Consider the following 20160-nt stretch of genomic DNA (forward strand, 5'->3'; position numbering starts at 1 on the left):
GTGGGGGAAAGGAAATTTTAAAAACAACGTCAAGTGTGTGACCTACACGATGGACTGATTCGTGAGGAAGACAGAATGGATTTCTATGCAATGCGACTTTCTGGTCGGCATCGACTTGTTGTTTGATGTTGGACTGCGTAGGGTTTTGTGCTCGTGCTGTACAGATCTCCCGACGTGCTTTTCAGATCGTGCCGTGTGTCGTTTCGCACCAAGCCCGACGTTTCGCTCCGTGTGCCGAGCTTCAATCCACACGGAGCGAAACGTCGGACATTGATTCCGAACCCAATCCAGCTCAATGTGAAAAAGCAACGTGCACATCGGCTTAAGTTTTTCAAAAAAGTCAACGCGTGAACGATTCTGCCCTTGCGTGTGAATATTTTAATTACAGACTAGACACAGAATGCATACGAGCCGCACTGGCCACGCCACGCGTATGCAAATCGAACCGGTAGAGACCCCATCGGCAATTGTTTGAAATGTAGTTTTTTATGCATGTGCACAAACCTGCGTATATTGTTCCATTGAAAGAACCAAAGTGTACATGTTTATGGGATATGCGCTGTTAACGTGTCAGGCCTGTGCTTTGGAATCAAATTCGACATTTGCGAAAAATGCATCACATTCTCCTTAGTGAGAATCTAATATTTAATTCGTACACCTTTCATGTGATCTAATATTTAATTCGTACACCTTTCATGTGATCTAATATTTAATTCGTACACCTTTCACGTGACTCCCGCAGCCACTTGAGGCACGACATTCACAATGAAAAGATTCTGTAATCGAATCGCAAACCCCAATTTGTGACAACTCTTGGATCACAAGCGGAGTGAATGTTTAGACGCCTTGAGGATGGAACTAACGCCACTGCTCACGAGGTGGAGTGGTGGAGGTGGTGACGCGGTCCAGCGGTAACAACATTCCCCACTTGTTCCAGAGGTTCATGGCTCAAATCCAGCGCCTGCTCTGGTTAATACTGCGGGTCTATTAAACTTTAACCATAACAATAAATGTATTTCTCAATTGAAAGCCTTACCGAATCCCAATGCTTCTACAGATCCTTCAGCACCGTCCTGCTGAGGTTGTTCGGCAAATTGTGATTATTATTTTTCAGTTGAAGATCATGGTAAACCCACACAAAGCATTGAAAGCTCCACTACAAAGTTGGCTCAAAAGAAAGCCTTACTTTGCTGACTATTAGCGCGATATTTCTGTTCTAAACGTGGGTGCTTTCCTCAGATAATCTTTGCATGATCTACAAACCCAACCTGTAAGTTGCCCGGTGCCAGGTGCGTACCACTGCAGCCGTGTGTGCACCAGTTGGGAGCCGAACGGCGCTGGGAAGTGTTAGCTGCAGCACTACGGAACGGAGACAAAGTCAGAGGTAAAAACTCGGCACGACCACCCCCCCCACGCCCCACCATCTCAATTTAAGATCCCTGCACGGCGCCAATCGTCCACAAGCCACGACAGCTGCGAGCTGCGGCACCATCCGTCAGTCACCGCTGCCGTCACAGTCACGGACGGCGTGGCCAATTAAACATTTCGCCCTCATCTGCCTCTTGAGCTGCGGAACGGCGAGCGCGGTGCCAAGCGCGCCGCGTACGAGCGACTCACCGACTGCGGCTCCCTTCATCGCAAACCGGACCGACCGACGGTGGGACCTGGCAACAAACAGCGCTCTCCCAATAAAAAGAAACAACGCAAAACAGTCCTCCCCAGTAACTCTCGCTTCGAGACATCCCAGTGCTGTGACATTTGACAACTTTCGTGCAACCAACAGGAATTCAGCCCACAGGGTGAAAAAGAAATCTGAGGAAGCGCTCGCATTTTGCTGTGCGTTTGGTGCACTGTTTGGAGCAACCACAATTTATTTAAAAACAACAAAATGACACCGGTCCATAACAACGTATAAGTACAAGCTCATTTTAAATATCTAAAAGCCCATTAAGTTAATTAACGGCTTCCTCGGATTTACTTTTTAGTGTCTGCTTTTGGAAACGTTCCAGCAGAACAAATAGCAACCACCGCAACTTCTGCATGACAGCTAGAATTGACTTTTAATTAGGAATCTTTTAATTCTCCTGTTTACGCAATCACTTTTCAGGAAAACCCCATCCAAATAGCACCTGCATACTTAGTTACCCACGTAATGATTTAATTATGGAATAACTCACCTGTCCGCCACCTTGGTTAAATATGTACGCACACCTGTGCCCTTGTCGAGATCATAAAATTACGAACACCCCAAGTGTAGGAGTGGGGTTAACGTACGGTGTGGACAGGCAACGGGTAGGTCGGTGCGTAATCATGGTAGCAAGAGGCCGCAGCTCAGTACCTCGACACAGCCCTTGAAACCTTCGCCAGGGTCAACAATGTGGAATGGGGGGGGGGGGCGACAATACTGGACACACCGCCACCACAGCCGGCTACTCATGTTTAGGCCGAGTTGATGTAGGAGATGGTAAGGCCACTGGTGTGACATGCACACACACGCACACCAGCGGGATTACTGCCAAGCACGGGTGTACAAACAGCTCTGTTGCGATCTTCAGATCGTAATTAAATCGCGAGCCCATTACACTCCATCGTCTCCCTGGGATGGGTAAAATTAGTCACCACTCTGTGGGGAGTCAACAGTGGCCCAGTCGATACCAGTTGGTCCGCACTGTGGCAAATGCGCAACTTCTACCACTGGCTGACTAGGGCTCATTTAGGCATTGCTTGTTTAAAGAAGCCATTTCACCTTATGGCTATTATCTTATTGAATGGCTGTTGGTTTTTGGCGGGTGGCGTGCGTGGCCCCGAGCTGGTTTACACAGCGCGGAGGCTTCAGCTCTCCATGCAGCAGCGCGCAAAGTGCCTTCAGGTAATTCTGGTCATCCAAAACACGCAATCAGCTGTCACGTGGAACTTAACAGGCCCACCGCAATGCTCGACGCAAGTCGGGCTTGTGTGTTCCAGCGTCACGGCCAAAACTCCCATCCTAAAAGAGTAACCACAACGAAAATTTGAAAAAAAAATATCTTAAAATCGTGCACAGCTCTTCCTAAGTACTCATGATAGTCACTTGAGTGACTTGACAAAGAGTGATATCGCTCATCAACGACCCTCCGCAAGGATACATAGACATCATGGATTCATTATTATTAGTCTAATTATAAGTTATTAATTCTCAATTAAAAATCAATTCCTTTTGCAAGCAAATATGACAAACTCTGGCGTGTGTATGTCAAGGCTACACTGTAAAAAGAACTGCATTAACTCGTGCACAAATAAAAATTGGTATAAGCACACAGAAACATCGCAAATGACGAGAGCTGAGTTCACACTTTGCGTGACATTCCCAGCTACGCCTACCACGCTGGAACCCACCAGCAGTAGACCTCGGAACACAAGGAGGAAAACTGGTTGCGTTTGCGTCCAGAAGTGAGTTTCCCCTCAGTGCACGACAGAAAAAGAAAACCAGCACGTGGTGGAGAAATTGCCCAATTTAATCGAGGTGAGGAAGTTAATTATTTAAAATGTATCAACTAAATTAAAGGTAACTTCTTTCAGGAATGTGACAAGTTTCACGTGAGACCACGAGTAACCAATCATTAGGCTGTAGTTTCGAGACGCAACATGACGCCAGGTTTTTTTTGTACGCAAGCGGTCTCGAAATAGCCCCCCGGGAAGTGTGCTGTGGTAGGGAAACGTGCTTCCAGACGCAAAACGCAGCCACAATGTTTTCGCGACCGCTCGAAGCATTCGCGCGCAAAGCACAGTGCAAAAGGGTAATGCAGCGAAGGCTATCAGCGCTGACCAACAACCGGGTGTGCGTCCAGTGTAGGGGGACCCCGCGACTCCCGTCCCCGCCGTCCAGTGTGGCTCTTGGTGCCTCGTGGTTAGAGCGAGCGAGCGAGAGGGGGGGGAGCGGAGCATTTTCACGCTTTGAAATTTGTTAGGCTGGGTGGGATGTGAATATGCAAATGCAAGCATGTGGGAGACATTTCCATCGCCGTCCCTCCTGACAGTTACACAGTTCGCCAGGTTCGGTCAGTGAGCGTGCGTACACTTGTACGAGCGAGCGCTCTTCGTGAGCACCTGTTAAAACACCAACACCACATCGGGTCTGCCACTTATTTTCCAAGATCTGAAGTTGATTGAGTCTCTCACTTTCGGTCGAGGTGACGTAAGAAATGCCAAGCCTAGGCTCGAAGAGCAAGTGGCACCGGTGTTATGACCAAGACGTGAATGTAGATTGCTAGGCTCAAGGCCTTAATAGTTGTTCAATAACAGCACTTGAACGTGAGTGTGCGTGTGTACGTCAGTGTACGCTGCAGGGTAGTGGTCAGCGCACTAGATAAGCAACACTGTATGTGTGTCACCAAGAAGAGGCGCTTCGTGGGGAGTGGGGCGCGTGTGCGCGGTGGAGGAGGGCCGGTACCGAGATGGGCATTGGGTGGCAATCCGGAGGTCGGCGACCGAGGGAAGGACCAAACGTTAGGACGGTGGCGGAGAATGTAACACGTTTGTGGTGGTGGCATCGGCAGAATTCGTGGCGGCGGCGCCTCGACTCAACATTGCACCGTGATTCTCGCGACATGGCTTTGACTCTTGGCCGTACGCAATAGCGGGAACTGTTAACAGAACCGATCTCTGACTAGGTCTACGTCAAATCACCCTCAATCCAGTACCTGGTACCGCGTGTGATCATCAATCACTGGGGGGAAATGGGGGGCTCCATGTGTGGTACTGGCCAAATCGACATTCTCTCTTGCCATGTTGGCCTTAGCAGGTATTCACTAACACAGGGCCTAAGAAGCTGACCGGTGGATCTGCGCGCGCGCACGCATGTGTGCGTGGCCATGCGGGTAAGCGAGGGAGTTGTTAATGTGTGTGTGTGTCGCGCGCGTGTCGAGAGCGGAGACAGGGCATGGTCTCAATCAAAACCGTGTCGCTTGCATATCAGGTCTTCAAAACCTTTGGGCAACGTTCAGCATCAAGCACAAATAAGAGACCCAACAAATTCAAACATAGGTCATGACTACACAAACAAAGGAAATAACAAAATAATTCTTGAAAACTTTAAAAGAAAAAAACTCGCAAATAAGCGCTCCTTGCAATTCTTGAATTTCCTTCAGGGCATACGTTTGATGTCATTTACAGTGGCAACGGAAAAAGTTGTGTTCATGGTAAAAAAAAATCCTTTTGCTTCAAGTTTCGGGTTGCTACATTTTGTCATTTGGTTCTGCAAATTGCGATGAACCTTCTTTCAAAGCTACCGCGTGTGTACGCTGTATTCAATCACCGACACGACGGACAAGCTCTCATTAAACCTGCTCAGGCTTGGTTCTTCCACTCTACCCTCTAACACTCACACTTTTGTGTGTTGCGCTGCAGCACTTTCATATTATGAACGATAATAAAAAAAAAATAAGATGGGGAAACGCGCATTAACGAGCCAGTGTGGAAACTTTAAAAAAATCATTTGTTTTAACGATCTGAAGAGCCTTCACAACTTTTAATGAGTTCTTAGAATTTAAAAAATAAAAAACTCTCCTCATACTCTCGTTGCAGTGAAGCGAAGATATATAACTGTACGCATATTTTACAAAAAAAATACCAACAAGTATCGACGTATAATATACTATTTAACATTCAAGTTATGCGCTCGCGGATTTTAAAGCCTAGCAACTAAGCCGCAGTTTGAACATGCTTAACTAACTCAACTAAAATAAAGTTCCGTTAGGGACCTTGGAACACCTGGATGAAAATGGTCTGTAAATTGAAGCCAGAAGTGTTGTACAGATGGGGAAAAAAAAAAATTTGCAGAACATTCAACGGCGTGGTACAAACACATTGCAGAGCAGCCCACAAGAGGAAAGGGCCGGTCTCTGCAAAAAGGTCAAATATTTTGAAAAGCAGTTTTTACCATCTTACGTGACCACAGGCAGCTTAATCTGCAGGCTGCTCCGATTCTACTGCAAATGCATCCTGAATTTAAAAGTAATAAGGTTGGAGAAAATATAGCTTCCGTGCAATGAACAGGAGCTTAAAAACTGAGCGCAGAGGATAAATACGTTTTTTTTTACTGTAAATGCAGACCACTTGCCTCCAGGTTTGCTGCAGCCTTAGACTTAAACAGGGGTTCAAGGCACATTTACAAAGCTCAATTAGATGCAATATCTTACAGGAAACATTGCTTTCATCAGAAACAGTAATCAAACTCTGCTATGAAACCCTGTAAAAGTCTGCAACACCTTTAGAAGTAATTTTTTCTAACTTTATATATGTTTTTAATTTACAACACTTCTAAAACTCCCCCCCCCACATCACCCCCCAAGCATTAGACCTCACTGTTAGCCATGTTCCCAGGTTCTGCGAAAACGCAAAACATACACCTGTACATCCAACTTCCGTCTCGCTATTATCATGGAAGCGCACAGCGTTTTTGTGGCAAATGAGTGACGGAGAGACGCGCGTACATTTGCGAGAACGAGATGGTGCTGGTCACCCTGAAGCAAACACGTTGCTTAATCCGGAGCCCATTTTTCGTGTTCTATCGCACAAGAGGCTATTTGTTATGAGAGGTGACCGACTGAGACCTTTTCACTGCCTTATTCTCAAAGCCTCGTCGCCGTCTCCCGTGTGAAAAAATACTATCGCCAGATTACGAGAAACAATGCATGCACAGCTCGTGAACGTTACCGCCACAAAATGAGCAGTCGCGACACATTGCAGCCTGGCATGTGGATTTCACCTTCAAGTTCGTCACTGAACTGGGTGAGAACTGAGCGAGGCTCGTCCGCCGTCCCTGTTGCATTGAGAGAGACTGCAACACTCAACGTTGCTTTTTAAAAGCGAGTCAAATCGTGGTATTAAGGCTGCGGCACCGGCGCACGGTGACCCCACTCCGGGGAATGACGCCACGAGATCTTTAGTTGCCCGTCCTAAAGAGGGCAGAGGGGTTGGTGGCGAGCTGTGGCAGGCAACTTTACGAGCAGATTGCCGAGAAGTGCGGCTGTGAGAACTGACGTGCCGGTACCGTGCCGCCTGGCCCAGGGGCTTTTGTGGCGACCGTGCCGCCCGGCGAAGCGAGCCTGGGAGGCTGGGCAGTCCAAGGCTGCGTGCGGTCTCACCGTGTAACCCTCGACACGCTCCTTATACTCCAGCAGAAGCTGGAAATAAGCACGTGTGAAAAAATGAGCTCAGTTCTGATAGATGCAACGCTTACTAACATTACACTGGTAGTGGTGGTGGGAAGAGGGGTCAAATGGGAATTTCTGGCACACTCTACATATAAGCACAGGGATGTGCCTATATGCAGTTCCAACTGCAATGAGGTTCAACGCGACAGCAATCGCTGCCACACGCAGGGCCCCGCGGGTGCAGAACCTTATAGGAACTGCCCACGGTGCACTGCTATGACATTTGTTCCGATACATTTTGATGCCAGAACAGTGTTACATTTGTTGTTAATTTACCAAGCATCGCAAGTGCTTATTTGTTATGCCCTATTTTTTTTAAAAAGGGAACAAAATATGGTGGAGAAATATCTATGCCGATAAAAAACAACACTAAGATACCTCCAGATTTTGTTTTTTTTAATACAAATAAAAAAACTACCACCGCCATCTGGCCGGCCACTTTTCCCTTCGCCCGATGACACTGCGGTCAGAGCGGACGCATCACAATGCGGAGGGTTGCGAGTTCAAATCGCGGCTGGGGGTTACGCCGCAAGACGCGTCTTTCCCATTGGGGTCAACGAGGACCAACCTGTTCAAGGCAACGGTGGCCATCCCACGGACACGACGACGAGCCAGGCAACAGAAATGTCTGCGGTACACCACCGGCCCGGGGGCCTACAAACGGAGATGAAATCTACCCCAATGCTCATTAGTCTCGTCGAGACGCACTAATAGTTTCTGAATCAGAAGCCGGTCATTAGTCAATTAGGATTAGGCCAGCTTCCACTTCGGCTTCATAGAGGACACGATGCGAAGAATATCTGATGAAGTGATTGCAGCGAGTAAGCCCAGGAGAGGGTCGGACGTGCTGTATTCACGGAGCTGCGTCTGCACGTGCTGCGGACGGAACTCCATCAGATGCAGCATGGCGTGAAAGTTACAAAGGTTATTTTATTGCAGATACTTATGCTAACGTAAAAAAAACGGACAGTCTATTTGGCAAGTTGTTTGTTTGTTGAGCCACGTAGAATGTTTTGGATTGTAGTCAATTCTTACATCACAGGGGTGTCAGGAAGAGCACTATGAACACAGCGGTGGACTGTGCTAAAACAGATTTCAGGTGAGGAATAATTTTCAAGACCCAAAAATTTTGTTCACTAACAACCACATCCAACTTGTGTTATCTGTATCCAGGGGGACAGTAAAGCCAATCTAAATAACTTCCACAGACAGCAGCCACGTGCTGCGTTGTGTAATGATATCATAGTCCGCATAATGCGCCTTCGTTCAACATTCTTCAAGGGTCTTACAAGCAACCTCTATGATATATGGCAGCTAAGCAATTCCCCTCTCCAAGCTGAGTCGGGCTTCTGAAATCGTGGAGGTGTTTTGTGCCATAAATGTTGACCAGGCAAAGATCAGCAAAACTCACTCAACTTGGAAACCTGATTTTTTAATCACGGGTTGCTTCCCCCAGGTGCGAAAAGCTAGGATCTCAACAGCACTCGGTCCTCTTGACACATGCCCAGCATGCGTCTCTCCAAACCAATCCCCAGCTTTCTCTACCGTTACCTTTGCATTTGGCATAACATGAAAGATGTTTTTGAATGGGCACAAAAAAGAATCGGAAGTGAAAACTCAAGCTCGATTTACTTTTAAAATGGCGCAAGTGATAGCATATGCGCAAGAAGCCAACTGCAAACAAGACTGCAGCATTACAGGAGGTCGTCACAGTAGATAAGAGAGAGAGGAAACACTTCTGTTTCAAGTCGGCCGGACCCGTGGGGGATGCTGCTGATTGGTCGAGCGGTGTGGCACGGCACGGGACAGCGGAGAGCGGATCCACAGGCACCCCTTCCGAGCACGGTGGAGATGGGTGGAGCTGGAGGGACACCCGGAGGTCGCGGGGTCGTGGTGGAAAAACTGTGAAGTGTGACGGTAAAACCGTAAAGTCTTAGCGCCTCTCTCCTTTTTGTCCGGGAACGAAATGGCGAAAGGTCCGTAAAAGCGCTGTGGAAGACACAGAGATGCCCCGATCAATTGTGGGCAATGTTAAAATAAATGCCTGCGTATGCACATACATCCACTAATTGGCCTTCTGGACTGATGCATCTGTGAAGAATCTCAATTAGGCAAACCCGGGATGGGTTTCAACTTCACCGGGTCACATCAGCAGAGTGTGTTAAAACAATGTTGTAGGTAACCTGATGTTATAGGCAAGAGATGTCAATGGATACATTGACAACATGGTCCAGGGTTTGACTTGGTTAACAAAATGCTACACAGATACATTTGTTCAGAAGGCCCATCAGGTCAATAGAATATATGTTACTAACTATTCCACTTCCATTATGATTAAAAACAGAGCCAATGCTGTTCAGCAGCATCAATACAGAGCAGGCAAGGAACTGGTAAGAGAATGTGGTAAGCTAACACACCATGCAAGCGATGCGTGTGCCTCCTTCGTGTTGATGCAGACGACCATTCCACGGCAATCTGATGGTCACTTCAAGCCAAGTCAAACAAGAGCAGGCACGGACCAGATTCAGGTGCCAGGCGATGGCAGAGCAGTCCTCGGAACAGTAAATCACCACTGGACTTAACAAGCACCTAAATGGCAAAAGCTAAATGTATCATGGGTGTTCATTATTCTACCTAGGACAAGCACAATCGATACGAACAATGTCCCCTTATTTAAAATACTGATTGGGGGTTGGCTCAGCCTCTCATGCCTTCTGTTATCAATGAAAGGAGTCAACGGTTGCCCCACATGAGCTGGCCCCCACCACAGGCATGCGACATTCAACCAGTGGCTCAGCACCCCTCCCAACGAAGGCAGGCGTCAACACATTGCTCGTTCAAGTGGGTTTGGGGGGGGTGGAATCTATAACATTTTACTCAAATACTGGCCTCTATGAATAACAGCACGTACCCATCGCAGTGGGCTCTAACCTGGCTCACATCGAGTAGCGAAGTCATTACTTTTGTTTGACAGGGATAGTTTGCATCTGTGCCGAGGTGCGGCCCATTTTGAGCCGAGTTCGGATGCTCCACAAACCCAAACTGTGGCTATAATTACTGGCGACGTGGGTGCAGACAGCCTGCCGCAAGGCCGGCTGGCGCAGCGTCCCGTAGCAGCTGGGCAGGCAAGCAACCCCCAGCAACGCCACGAGTCAGCACTTTAGCCCCACGGAACCTTTGCCCCCGACATCACTTATGGGGCAGCTCTTTAAGATGTGCACACACATCACCTCCACTCTTCCGCCCCCCGTCCCCACCGCCACTCCCTCCCCAGTGTATGCGCAACGTTGTTCCGACGGTTAGAAAACTGCGGTGAATCGATGGCTTTCATGAATGGCGCATCACATGCGCTTGTAGTAGGGCTACGCGTGCTGGTGGCTCAATCTCTTTGTAGTTGGTGGACGTGGCAATGAGCAGCCCCGGTGCGCAAAGTGCGTATTGCTTCGCAGGAAAACCAGAGGAGATTTTCTTTCCCCTGCGCAATGGACTGCGAAACGAGGCCACGCTTAATAGAAATTGCAATTAGGTAGGCAAATGGGTCAAGCCGCTGAATTTGGTGACAGCAGCCACACATCAAACCTCATACCAAAAATAATAATACACGAATGATGATGATGATGACGAGAATCTCTGTGCAATGTGCTTCCAAGTAGAATCTTTACATAACGAGCAAAGGGCACTGTGTTATTCAAACAGGATGTTATTTTGTCTCTTGCAAGATGGACAATGATAGCGGTACTTGGCAATTGCAATGCTTCCTTATTTTACATTTAATTTAATTGCAGTGCATTTAAAAAAGTTACAATGCCGCAATGGCACACACCATGTTTACTCCTGTTTTTTTTTTGGAGATCCATTACAAAAACAACCACGATTTAAATAATGGGGTTGAGTTAGAGCAAGATAATTGGGCTTCTTGTAATCTGCTGCGCTAGCGAATCGATGGAAGATGCATGATTTGGTGGTGGCCATTTGATTAAGTAACCAGTTCCTTTTTTCCCCCACTGTAGTGGATTGCGCATTGCACCATCGAACCCGGCGATCCGAGTTTGATTCCTGGCAACAAAAAAATCAATAGCAAGTCATATATTAACTGGTTCTGGGGCCTCCCGTCATCAACCTGCACTGACTGTTCAAGTCAGTGGTCGATGAAGCCGACAATGATGCCGATCATACCGCTTCATATATAGAGTGTCGCAAAACCTGGAGGGGGGGTGGTTGGTGCCGGCTCACCACCTCACTGCCATTCCCACTTCTCTGTAGCTCCTCACACCTCTGCGTCAGTCTCTCTCTTCGAGAGTGAGCAAATACCGTGCGAGCGCGTTACAACTTGAAATTATTATTGTTAATATTATAAAGCGGTGTTAACTGTGCACCTGTGGTATCTGGCATAAGAAAGTGGTGGCGATGTGTGGATGGCACCAAGAAATTGGCTGTGGTGACCTCTTTGCTCCCGTGATGACTTTTTTTTTTATAAACGACGCTCGGTACAACGAACACCGCACGGTCGAAACGACAGCAGCGCTGCCGATGACGACACACAGCTGCGACCGCCGCCACGGTCGCAGCTGCTTACGACGAGCACCACGATTGCGGGACGAACCGTGGAGGGGCGGAGGGGGCAGGAGTCCATGCGCGGCGCCGCCGGTCACTGCTGCTTGCACGTCGTGATCCTCCGCACTTTGCTCACGTGGCCCGAGGAGGACTTGCGCGAGGGGTTTGACGTGTTGCTCGCTCGCCGATCAGCTCGCTGCCTCCCACTCGCCGCCGGCGCCGACCTCTCCGTCTCCCTCTCCGCCACTGCCGCCGCCGCTCCGACGCCAGCTGCGCCTGCCCCACCCGCACCGGCCACGCCGCCGCCACCCCCGCCACTGGCGCCGGCGCCACCACTTGCACCAACGCCGGCACCGCCCGCGCCATTAACGCACATGGCTGCCGCATGGCCGTTGCGTTCCGTGTCAAGCGTCTCTTCAGCCCCAATCTCCTCCTCTTCCTCCTCCTCCTCCTCCACGTCCGCCCGGCCTGCGGGATTCATGGGTCGGGATGGATAACTTTATTTCAGCATTTAAGACCTCCGCTGAGATCCAAGTTTCCTCCTCCTCCTCCTCCACGTCCGCCCGGCCTGCGGGATTCATGGGTCGGGATGGATAACTTTATTTCAGCATTTAAGACCTCCGCTGAGATCCAAGTTTCATTTGCAAAAGACCCCCTTCCCACCGGGGGAGAATAAACAAAGACTCAAACAGCAATGTGTAGCTTTCTTCACCTTTCGGGGAATCCAACACCATCCACCTTCCTTACCATACCACATCATCGTCGCCGTCGCCTCAGTTTGATTCTTCAACTGGTACCTGGTGCGTCCTTGTTCAGCGTTCTGCCCAAGTCGTTTACAAGCCTGCTCGTGCCACGATGGCGAGATGTTAACTACCTCACCTTGGTGTACAGAATGTAGTGGGTTCAATCCAGACCCTAACACCTGTATATTTGGAGCTTGCGTGTCTCGCTCTCCGTGGTCACGTGTATTTTTCTCTGGGTCCTCCGGTTTTTCACTCTACATTCAGAAACTTGCATTTAGAGTATTTGGCTGCTTTAAATTTGAACTGCATTTTCCTGCGGTGCTCCAGCCCGAAGCACGATCACACCTTCCGCTGCCCACATCCGTCCTCGCGCACGATTGTTACATGCTGTCGCACAGGCCTCGTGGACGATCTGCGCCGCCGACAGCCATTTTCTCACGAGAGCCCTACAGCATCTAGACAGATTTCAAGTCGGGGATGCATAGCCAGCGATGCATGGTGGCTACTGAAATGGTGAGACAGCTGGGGAGCTCGACTTGGCCTTAGGATAAGTGTTCTCACTCTCATGAAAGGAAATTCGAGTTTATTAACGATAACAGTAATCTTTTATTTACTCAGGAAAGCCGGAATGAGTCTGCAGCTATCATCAAGAAAGTCCTACTTGTGTTGTTTGGCCAGTTGCTCAAGACAAATATTACGTGTAGAAGGAACTTGAGTGCTCAGAGAAAATGACACAGAAGGGGATAAACAATAAAAAATCCAGTTTGTCATGAACCTACTTGCTGTACTGCTTTCTACAGGACACCTCACATCACATCGGTAGCTCTCATGAACACAACGATACTGGCTCTCCATACAGGTGAATAACAATAGTAATGCTCATGTACCCTGGAAAGCCTCCCCAAGTCTCAAAATTGTTTCTGAAGAGGGTTCTACATCAGGATGTTTGGCCGATTCCACAACAAGTGTTTGGTTTCATGTGCGAGGACACAAGAAGGCCCGAGGGAATTCCACAAATGCGGAGGGAGCAACGCCCCAAGCTCCCGAGTGCCACCTCGTAATCATTTGCTCTGGGAGACCGACTTTTGTTTCCATTAATCTGGCAAAAAAATTACGGAAAGGAATGACCAGAGAGCACTGTTGTTGCACAGTGGACATTAGTGACCCTAGCAGATCGTGTAACGATACGCCCCCCTCGCACACATATAAAACACTCTTAATTGGCTGACATCCTCATATATATAGAGGACAGCAGAGCTCGCATGATCGTTGGGAGCATGGTTCACAGCGTGGCTGCCCTTCCCACTTGTCTGTGGTTCCTCCTCACGCCTCTGGAGTCGTTCTCACTCATTGACAGCGAGGAGCGAATACGGCGTTGAAATTATTATTAGCATCATCTTCATGCCCAAGGCATTGGACCTATCGACATAAAAAAAAAACAGGACATCCCTTGCTCACGCAAGGTCAGTGAAAGTTTCCCCCAGATGAAGAGAACCTATGTCTCATGGGACGCTCACCCAGCTTCACAGATGATGTAAGATGCATATGCGAGCATGAGTATGTACGTACGTATGTATGCTGGAAAGCCCATCCTCGTAATATTTAGAACACGCCTCCGATAGACACATTACGATGGAATTGTTACATAAGTGCATCTGTTCCACACGAGTCCCGAAGGATTGGAGGTGCACGCTGCCTCTCCCCATTATCACGGCTCGCTCTGCACGCACACGCGGCATTCTGCCGAGGGATGACATTTATTAAACATCTATAGGAGCGGCGCTGCAGTCGTCTGCGCATTGCACGCAGGAATAAACAACCCAAGTCCCGGGCCGAGGCATCAGCGGCGGGTGACATCTGACGCGATCCTCGGCGACCCTTCACCAACTTGCACTGACCCAGCGTGGTAAAGTATGGTCGTATAACCCCCTCGGATAGACATGGCATGGGGGAGACCGTGTTCCAGCAGCATCATTTACGAAAGGGCTGTTAATAATGTTACAAAAAAACACGTCAAGTGTGATGCAAATCTAATTTTGTGCACGAGTGGTTGAGTATATTACGTTGGAATCTACGCTCGGCGTTCTTAAATCCAGCTGAGGTGGAGCGATGGCGGAGGAGTTGACTCCCGGCCAAATCCTGGCCGGGAATCAACTCAGGCCATCATCCCTCCCAAGTCAATAAAATAAGTACCGATTTGTGAGGAGTCAGCAGTGGCTGCGATGGTGTTAACCTGGGCCCTGCCAAACGAAGGCAAAATTTCCACCATCGGCTCAAAACCACCGGTAGAGACCAAGTCTCGAACCTGATGACCCGTCTAGCTATCGTCCCATCACTAATCTCTCGAACCTCTCTAAACTCCTCGAAAGACTCGCCCTCACCAAGTTAAAACCCCACATCACCTCCTCCCCAAACTACTGCTCCTTCCAGTCAGCTTACCGTCAAAACTACTCCACAGAAACAGCACTCACCAGAGTGCTCGATCACATTTTAATGATTATTAACTCCGACTCCATCGTTGCTCTTGTAAGTCTGGATATTTCATCAGCCTTTGACACCGTCAACCACTCGCTCCTTACTTCCCTCCTGAAATCCGACTAAAGTATATGTGGCTCACCACTCAAGTGGATACTGTTGTACCGTTCTGATCGGCGATCCTCAGTCAGGTTGGGCTCGTCCACATCTCCCGAAACAAAAGCATTATGTGGTGTCCCCCAGGGCTCAGTCCTCGGTCCCCTGCTGTTCACAGCCTCCACTTCCCCGATCGGCCGCCTCATCGCAAGCTTCGGTGTCAAGCACCATTCATATGTGGACGACACTATTCTGTTCACCGCCATCAATTCTACAAATGTGTCTGGATTTAAGAGGCTCTCGGAATGCACCACTGCCCTGCAACAGTGGTTCTCCGCACACAACCTTGCCCTTAATCCATCAAAGTCAGTGGCCATCATGTTAGGTACCAGGCAACCGTCTCAACTCATCCGCGCTCCCAACACACATACACATCTTTGGTCACAGCATCAGGTTCACCCATCACTTCAGCTACCTTGGTGTCATCCTAGATTCAACTTTATCCTTTGATCGTCAAACCAATCATATCATCAGTTCATGTAAGTTTAACCTGAAGGCTCTCAGACACATACGTCCTCTTATCTCCACTGAAACTGCCACCACATTGGCATGTTGCATAGTTGGGTCTCGCCTCGACTATCGCAACTCCGTCCTAGTCCGGTCATCCTCTGGCAACCTCAATAAACTTCAAAGACTACAAAACAATCTGGCACGCGTCGACATTGGCCACACTCATCCCCATCTTGACTCACTTGCCTGTCTCCGTGCCCTCCACTGGCTACCCATTGCCAGCAGGGTCACATACAAGATCGCCTGCCTCTGCCACCATGCCTTCACATCTGCCTGCCCCCCATACCTCTCTTCATTATTGACGACTTGCAGCTCAACACACGGCAGATCCCTTCGCAGTGCGACTCACGACCTCCTCTTGATACCAAGATCCAGGACAGTCACGTCTATGCGCCGCTTCTCGGTGGCTGCCCCAACAGTCTGGAATGCAATCCCCCTCTGCACATTCGCAGCATTACCTCAATCGTCTCCTTCAAGAGACACTTAAAAACTCACCTCTACAACCACGCTTTCGAGTGACTCTGAGCTTGGCTCCGCGCCTCTGAGTTGCGGCTGTTAGGTCCGCAAATTTGCACGTGTTATTAATTGCATTATTATGTAAAAGGCTTGTGTATCCAGGAGTTGTGCCCTCTGTGTAGTTCTTTCTCCTCAAACAGGGGCTAGTTAAGGTCTATCATACGGGTTCCTTTTCTAACCAAGGCAGGGGTGGGGAACTGGGGAGGGGGACTGGGAAGGGAGGTATTTAAAAATTATTAAATTGTGGCATTAACCGTGCTATGAACTGCAGTGAAGCCTCAGCGAGAATGCACGCACGGACACGCGACCTGACCTTTTGCCACCCACCCTCTCTCGGCACCTTCCCCCCCCGCCCCCCCCCCCCGTTTGAGGGGCCCATCACAAGGAGCTGACATGTTTGGGAGGAAAGTCTCACCTCGCCACATCACACCGCAGTGCCACCACGCAAGGGACCGTGTCAAACAAACACGCGTGGACCCCGCACTTGTGTGTGTGCGCAGAGGATGCAACAACAGTTAAAACATCAAGACGGCCATGCAAAAACAAGAAGAAAAAAAACCCAGGCAGCCATGCCCTGGAACACTCCTCAAGGTACCGCTCTCAGAATTTCGCACAGGGCTATCTCAGGCCTATATAAGACCTTGTTTCAGTAGCTTTCTCTCTCTCACCTCAAGACGGTCGCTTGTGTTGCGATCGAAACGTCGTGATCTATTAATTTTCTATCTACGTGACTTTACCGAAAGAACCAAAGAGTATGGATCGCAGAATTATTTCCATTTCAGTCTTTGGTGCTACCACTGAATGGTATGAATCTAAATATTGATATATATATAGCTCTGCCCTGATATAAAATAAGGCAGCAGGAAAGCACGTTCAATTAAAAATAAAAAAGCAATTAAATGCACGGATCCACATGGACTCTCAATCAATGTTTCCCACTCGTATATATTTTTAAAACCCTGACCCAGTTTTGATTCACTGGATTGGGCCAAGTTATAAACAGAAATGGGTGACCTGAATCACAGCCAGACAACAATAAATGAGCACTGCTCATCACTGAACAGGGAACAACTGGGAGACATATACCTCTGCAAAACATTGGCATAGAAAGAGCATTGAACAAATTGTATGTGAAGGTTTCATGACTAATGTGATTCATAATTAGTTTATTTTGGGTTAGATCACCCGGCAGACAATCAATTCAAGCTGCCAAATGCGCAAATATGCCGAATGATTAGGTTTTTCAGCAAACCAGAATGTTGAAATGCAAGAAACATTTTGACAATGTTGTAGGATTCAGCATATTTACAGAATTTGATTGGCTGTCAGGTGGTGAAGAGTTATAGAAAAAACTGACATTTAATCTATGCAATTAAACCCAAAATAAACTAATTAAGAATCAGCCTTCATCAACAGAGCTATGAATGACTTTTGTCAATGAAGCCACCACGTTCCATGACTATTTATTTAGACTTCTGGTGCTCTGGTGAGGCAGCATAACTTGCATTTCACAAATTGTTAGTTATCTGGCTGCTTTGCAGTGACCCATGGATCACAAATTTCTCTGCTTTCGAAGAACTCCACGCTTCCCATTTGCAATGTAACGGGGAAGTGGACGCAAACGGTTGCACGTTCACTGCGCGCTGCAGTGGTTCGCTGTTCGAGTCCCGTGGCTGCCCTGGTGAATACTGCTGGTAAATTAACCGTAAATACTACGTGCCGCCTGCGTCACAGGGGACTTTAAAAAATCCGGTGATGTTAGTCGACAGTCGGGGACGTGCATGCCAGAGTTCGGGTCCAAATTTGCCCATAGACAGAGTAATTGTTGAAACGGCGAACACGTAGAGCCGAATTCTCACCCTGACCAAACAATTGAAACACATGAAAGTAATTTCCTGCTGCTCATATATCAGCACTGAGGCAATGGTGCTCATGTCCTGTTCACAGCTTAAGAGGCAGTGTTGGAAATTACCCTTTGCTATGATAGGGGCGAGCCTCTCCAAAGGACATCCACTGTCGACTTCCCCACAAAGTAGTACTCGTTTTACCGTCCCCAGAGGGATGATGGACCGAGCCAAAGCCCCCAACCAGGATTTGAACTCGCAACCTTGTACATGCGAGCTGGTCGCTTGACAGCTGGACCACGTGGGCCGGTTAATATTACAAACATCACGGCGGCGATTACTCCATGTGTACCGACATCATCACGCCTTCACTAAAAAACGAGACAAAAAGACACACCAACACAACCATCAGGTTATTATGTTCCATTAAAAATCCTCATTTTGATCAGAAGACAAGGTGAACGAACCACAGGAGACATTAGTGAATGTTACGTTTGTGCTGAAAGGCGTTATACGTTGGCGACAAAATTGTCATGCCATGCCCTGCTCGTTCGACGGGCGGCATCTTTTAGTTTGAGATGTGCTGTGTACGATAATACCCTGAAACTTTTGCATTTGTGAGTTTTACAGCATTGATTTTCAGTGGCTTTACAGGCAATGAGATTTGTGGCAATGTAACTGCCTGGATTATCATGCACACATGCACACACCTGCAAACGTGCTTCTGAAGGACGGGCATTGAGTTGCGCGTCGTTGTGAATTGCACCTCATTGAGTTGACGAGGATGACGCCACTGGAGCAAAGAGAGCTGAGGAATCCCTTCTCTTCCACAACTTGCACGGTTATTCCATAATGTTCAGGGTTACTTAACAGGACGGGATAGAGGAATTGCGGATGGAGCATGCCGTGGCTGTTGCGTGTGTGCATAACAGAGCCGTGCTGAACTGTGTTAGTGGCACTGCACAGGAGGGACACGGCAAATCGGTTAGCGGAACACGGGAGGCGTGGACGGACCTGTCTGCATCACAATCATTTCCACGAGCAGCGTACGCACAAGGCATCCCCTCGTCAGCGTTCAAATCTCTATTCCCTAACTGCGGTAATTACTGCAGTTAGATTGATGTATTATGTATTTATATTTAGTGACCTGCTTATCATTTTCTCTATTTTGCACGGCCAATCATTTTGTTGTATTGTTTGCTGCTGTAACTTGCTGACCCACCGCCCATATTGGACATCTGTGAAAAAGAGCTTCATAGCTCATCGGTTTCCCCCAGAAGAATAAATAAAGATTCTGAATCTGATCACAACAACAATTCTGCTCCAAATCACATCATCCTTGTGCATTCAATGATTATTACCAAAAGTGTCGCTGACAAATTCAGACTCAAAAGTTTACCGATCGGTTAGTTACCATAAAATAATGGTTTATGAGTTCAAATCCAGGCCAGGGTTGGTACAATGAGCACCACAATGTGGGGATTCGTCACATGGTGCAGAAAGCTCTGTGCATCTGGTTGTGCTAGAGGCTGCTACCCACCCACAGCAGTGTGCAACTTTCCCAATGGTCGTAGCAACACAATGGAGCAGAGTGATGACGTGTCACCAAATTATCATAGCTCTCATGCAACTAACGCTGCGTGGGTCTGTACTCACAAAACAGAGCGAACATGCGAGTAGAAGGGTCCTGTCACTGTGACAATGTTGGATTTAAGCCGAGACACCCGTGCAATCTCAGCAACATAAAAACACTGACCACTTCGGCATACGCACACCGTTGTACCATGCATTTCGACGTCAGTCGTAAGTTACGTATGCAACTAACAAAAAGGCATTTTTATTATCAGCATTATCTCACCGAGTAAATTATTTATCAAAGGGAAAACCTCGGATGTTCCTGTATTTTGATGTTTGCCCACTTCCACAATGACTATTTAGTGTGAGACGACTGTTCTACCTGAATAAAACCCACACAACGTATACAAGAGAATAACACAAGTAGAGGATGGAATGAATATATGGCGGTGGCCAGCTTGCTCTACTGCTATGGGCCACCTTCTAGCCTAGTGGCTTGAGTTTCTCATGGAATCGACATCCTTCGTAGAATCGCCCAACCCTGCCTCCGATAACGCTACTCCCGGATGGCGTTAGCACCACAAAGGGTTCCAT

The 20160-nt window shown here is 48.2% G+C and overlaps 1 protein-coding gene across 3 annotated transcripts in view; it reads right to left on the reverse strand.

Annotated features, from left to right (window-relative positions):
• The window catches only part of STK11 (serine/threonine kinase 11), a 117231-nt gene that overhangs the window by 7910 nt on the left and 89161 nt on the right, over positions 1–20160 (reverse strand). For 2 of the 3 annotated variants that reach the window (XM_078615269.1, XM_078615267.1), the window contains 2 exons: positions 11797–12215; positions 1830–9182 (listed from right to left, as the gene is read on the reverse strand). In XM_078615269.1, coding sequence (XP_078471395.1) covers positions 11842–12215 — 374 coding nt within the window. In that variant the 3' untranslated portion in view covers positions 1830–9182; positions 11797–11841. Of the gene's footprint in view, positions 1–1829; positions 9183–11796; positions 12216–20160 lie in introns of those variants that run through there. The other variant, XM_078615268.1, reaches the window with a different exon arrangement.

Source organism: Lampetra planeri, chromosome 46 (assembly GCF_965212315.1).
Source record: "Lampetra planeri chromosome 46, kcLamPlan1.2.h2, whole genome shotgun sequence".
NCBI classification, from domain to species: Eukaryota; Metazoa; Chordata; class Hyperoartia; order Petromyzontiformes; family Petromyzontidae; genus Lampetra; species Lampetra planeri.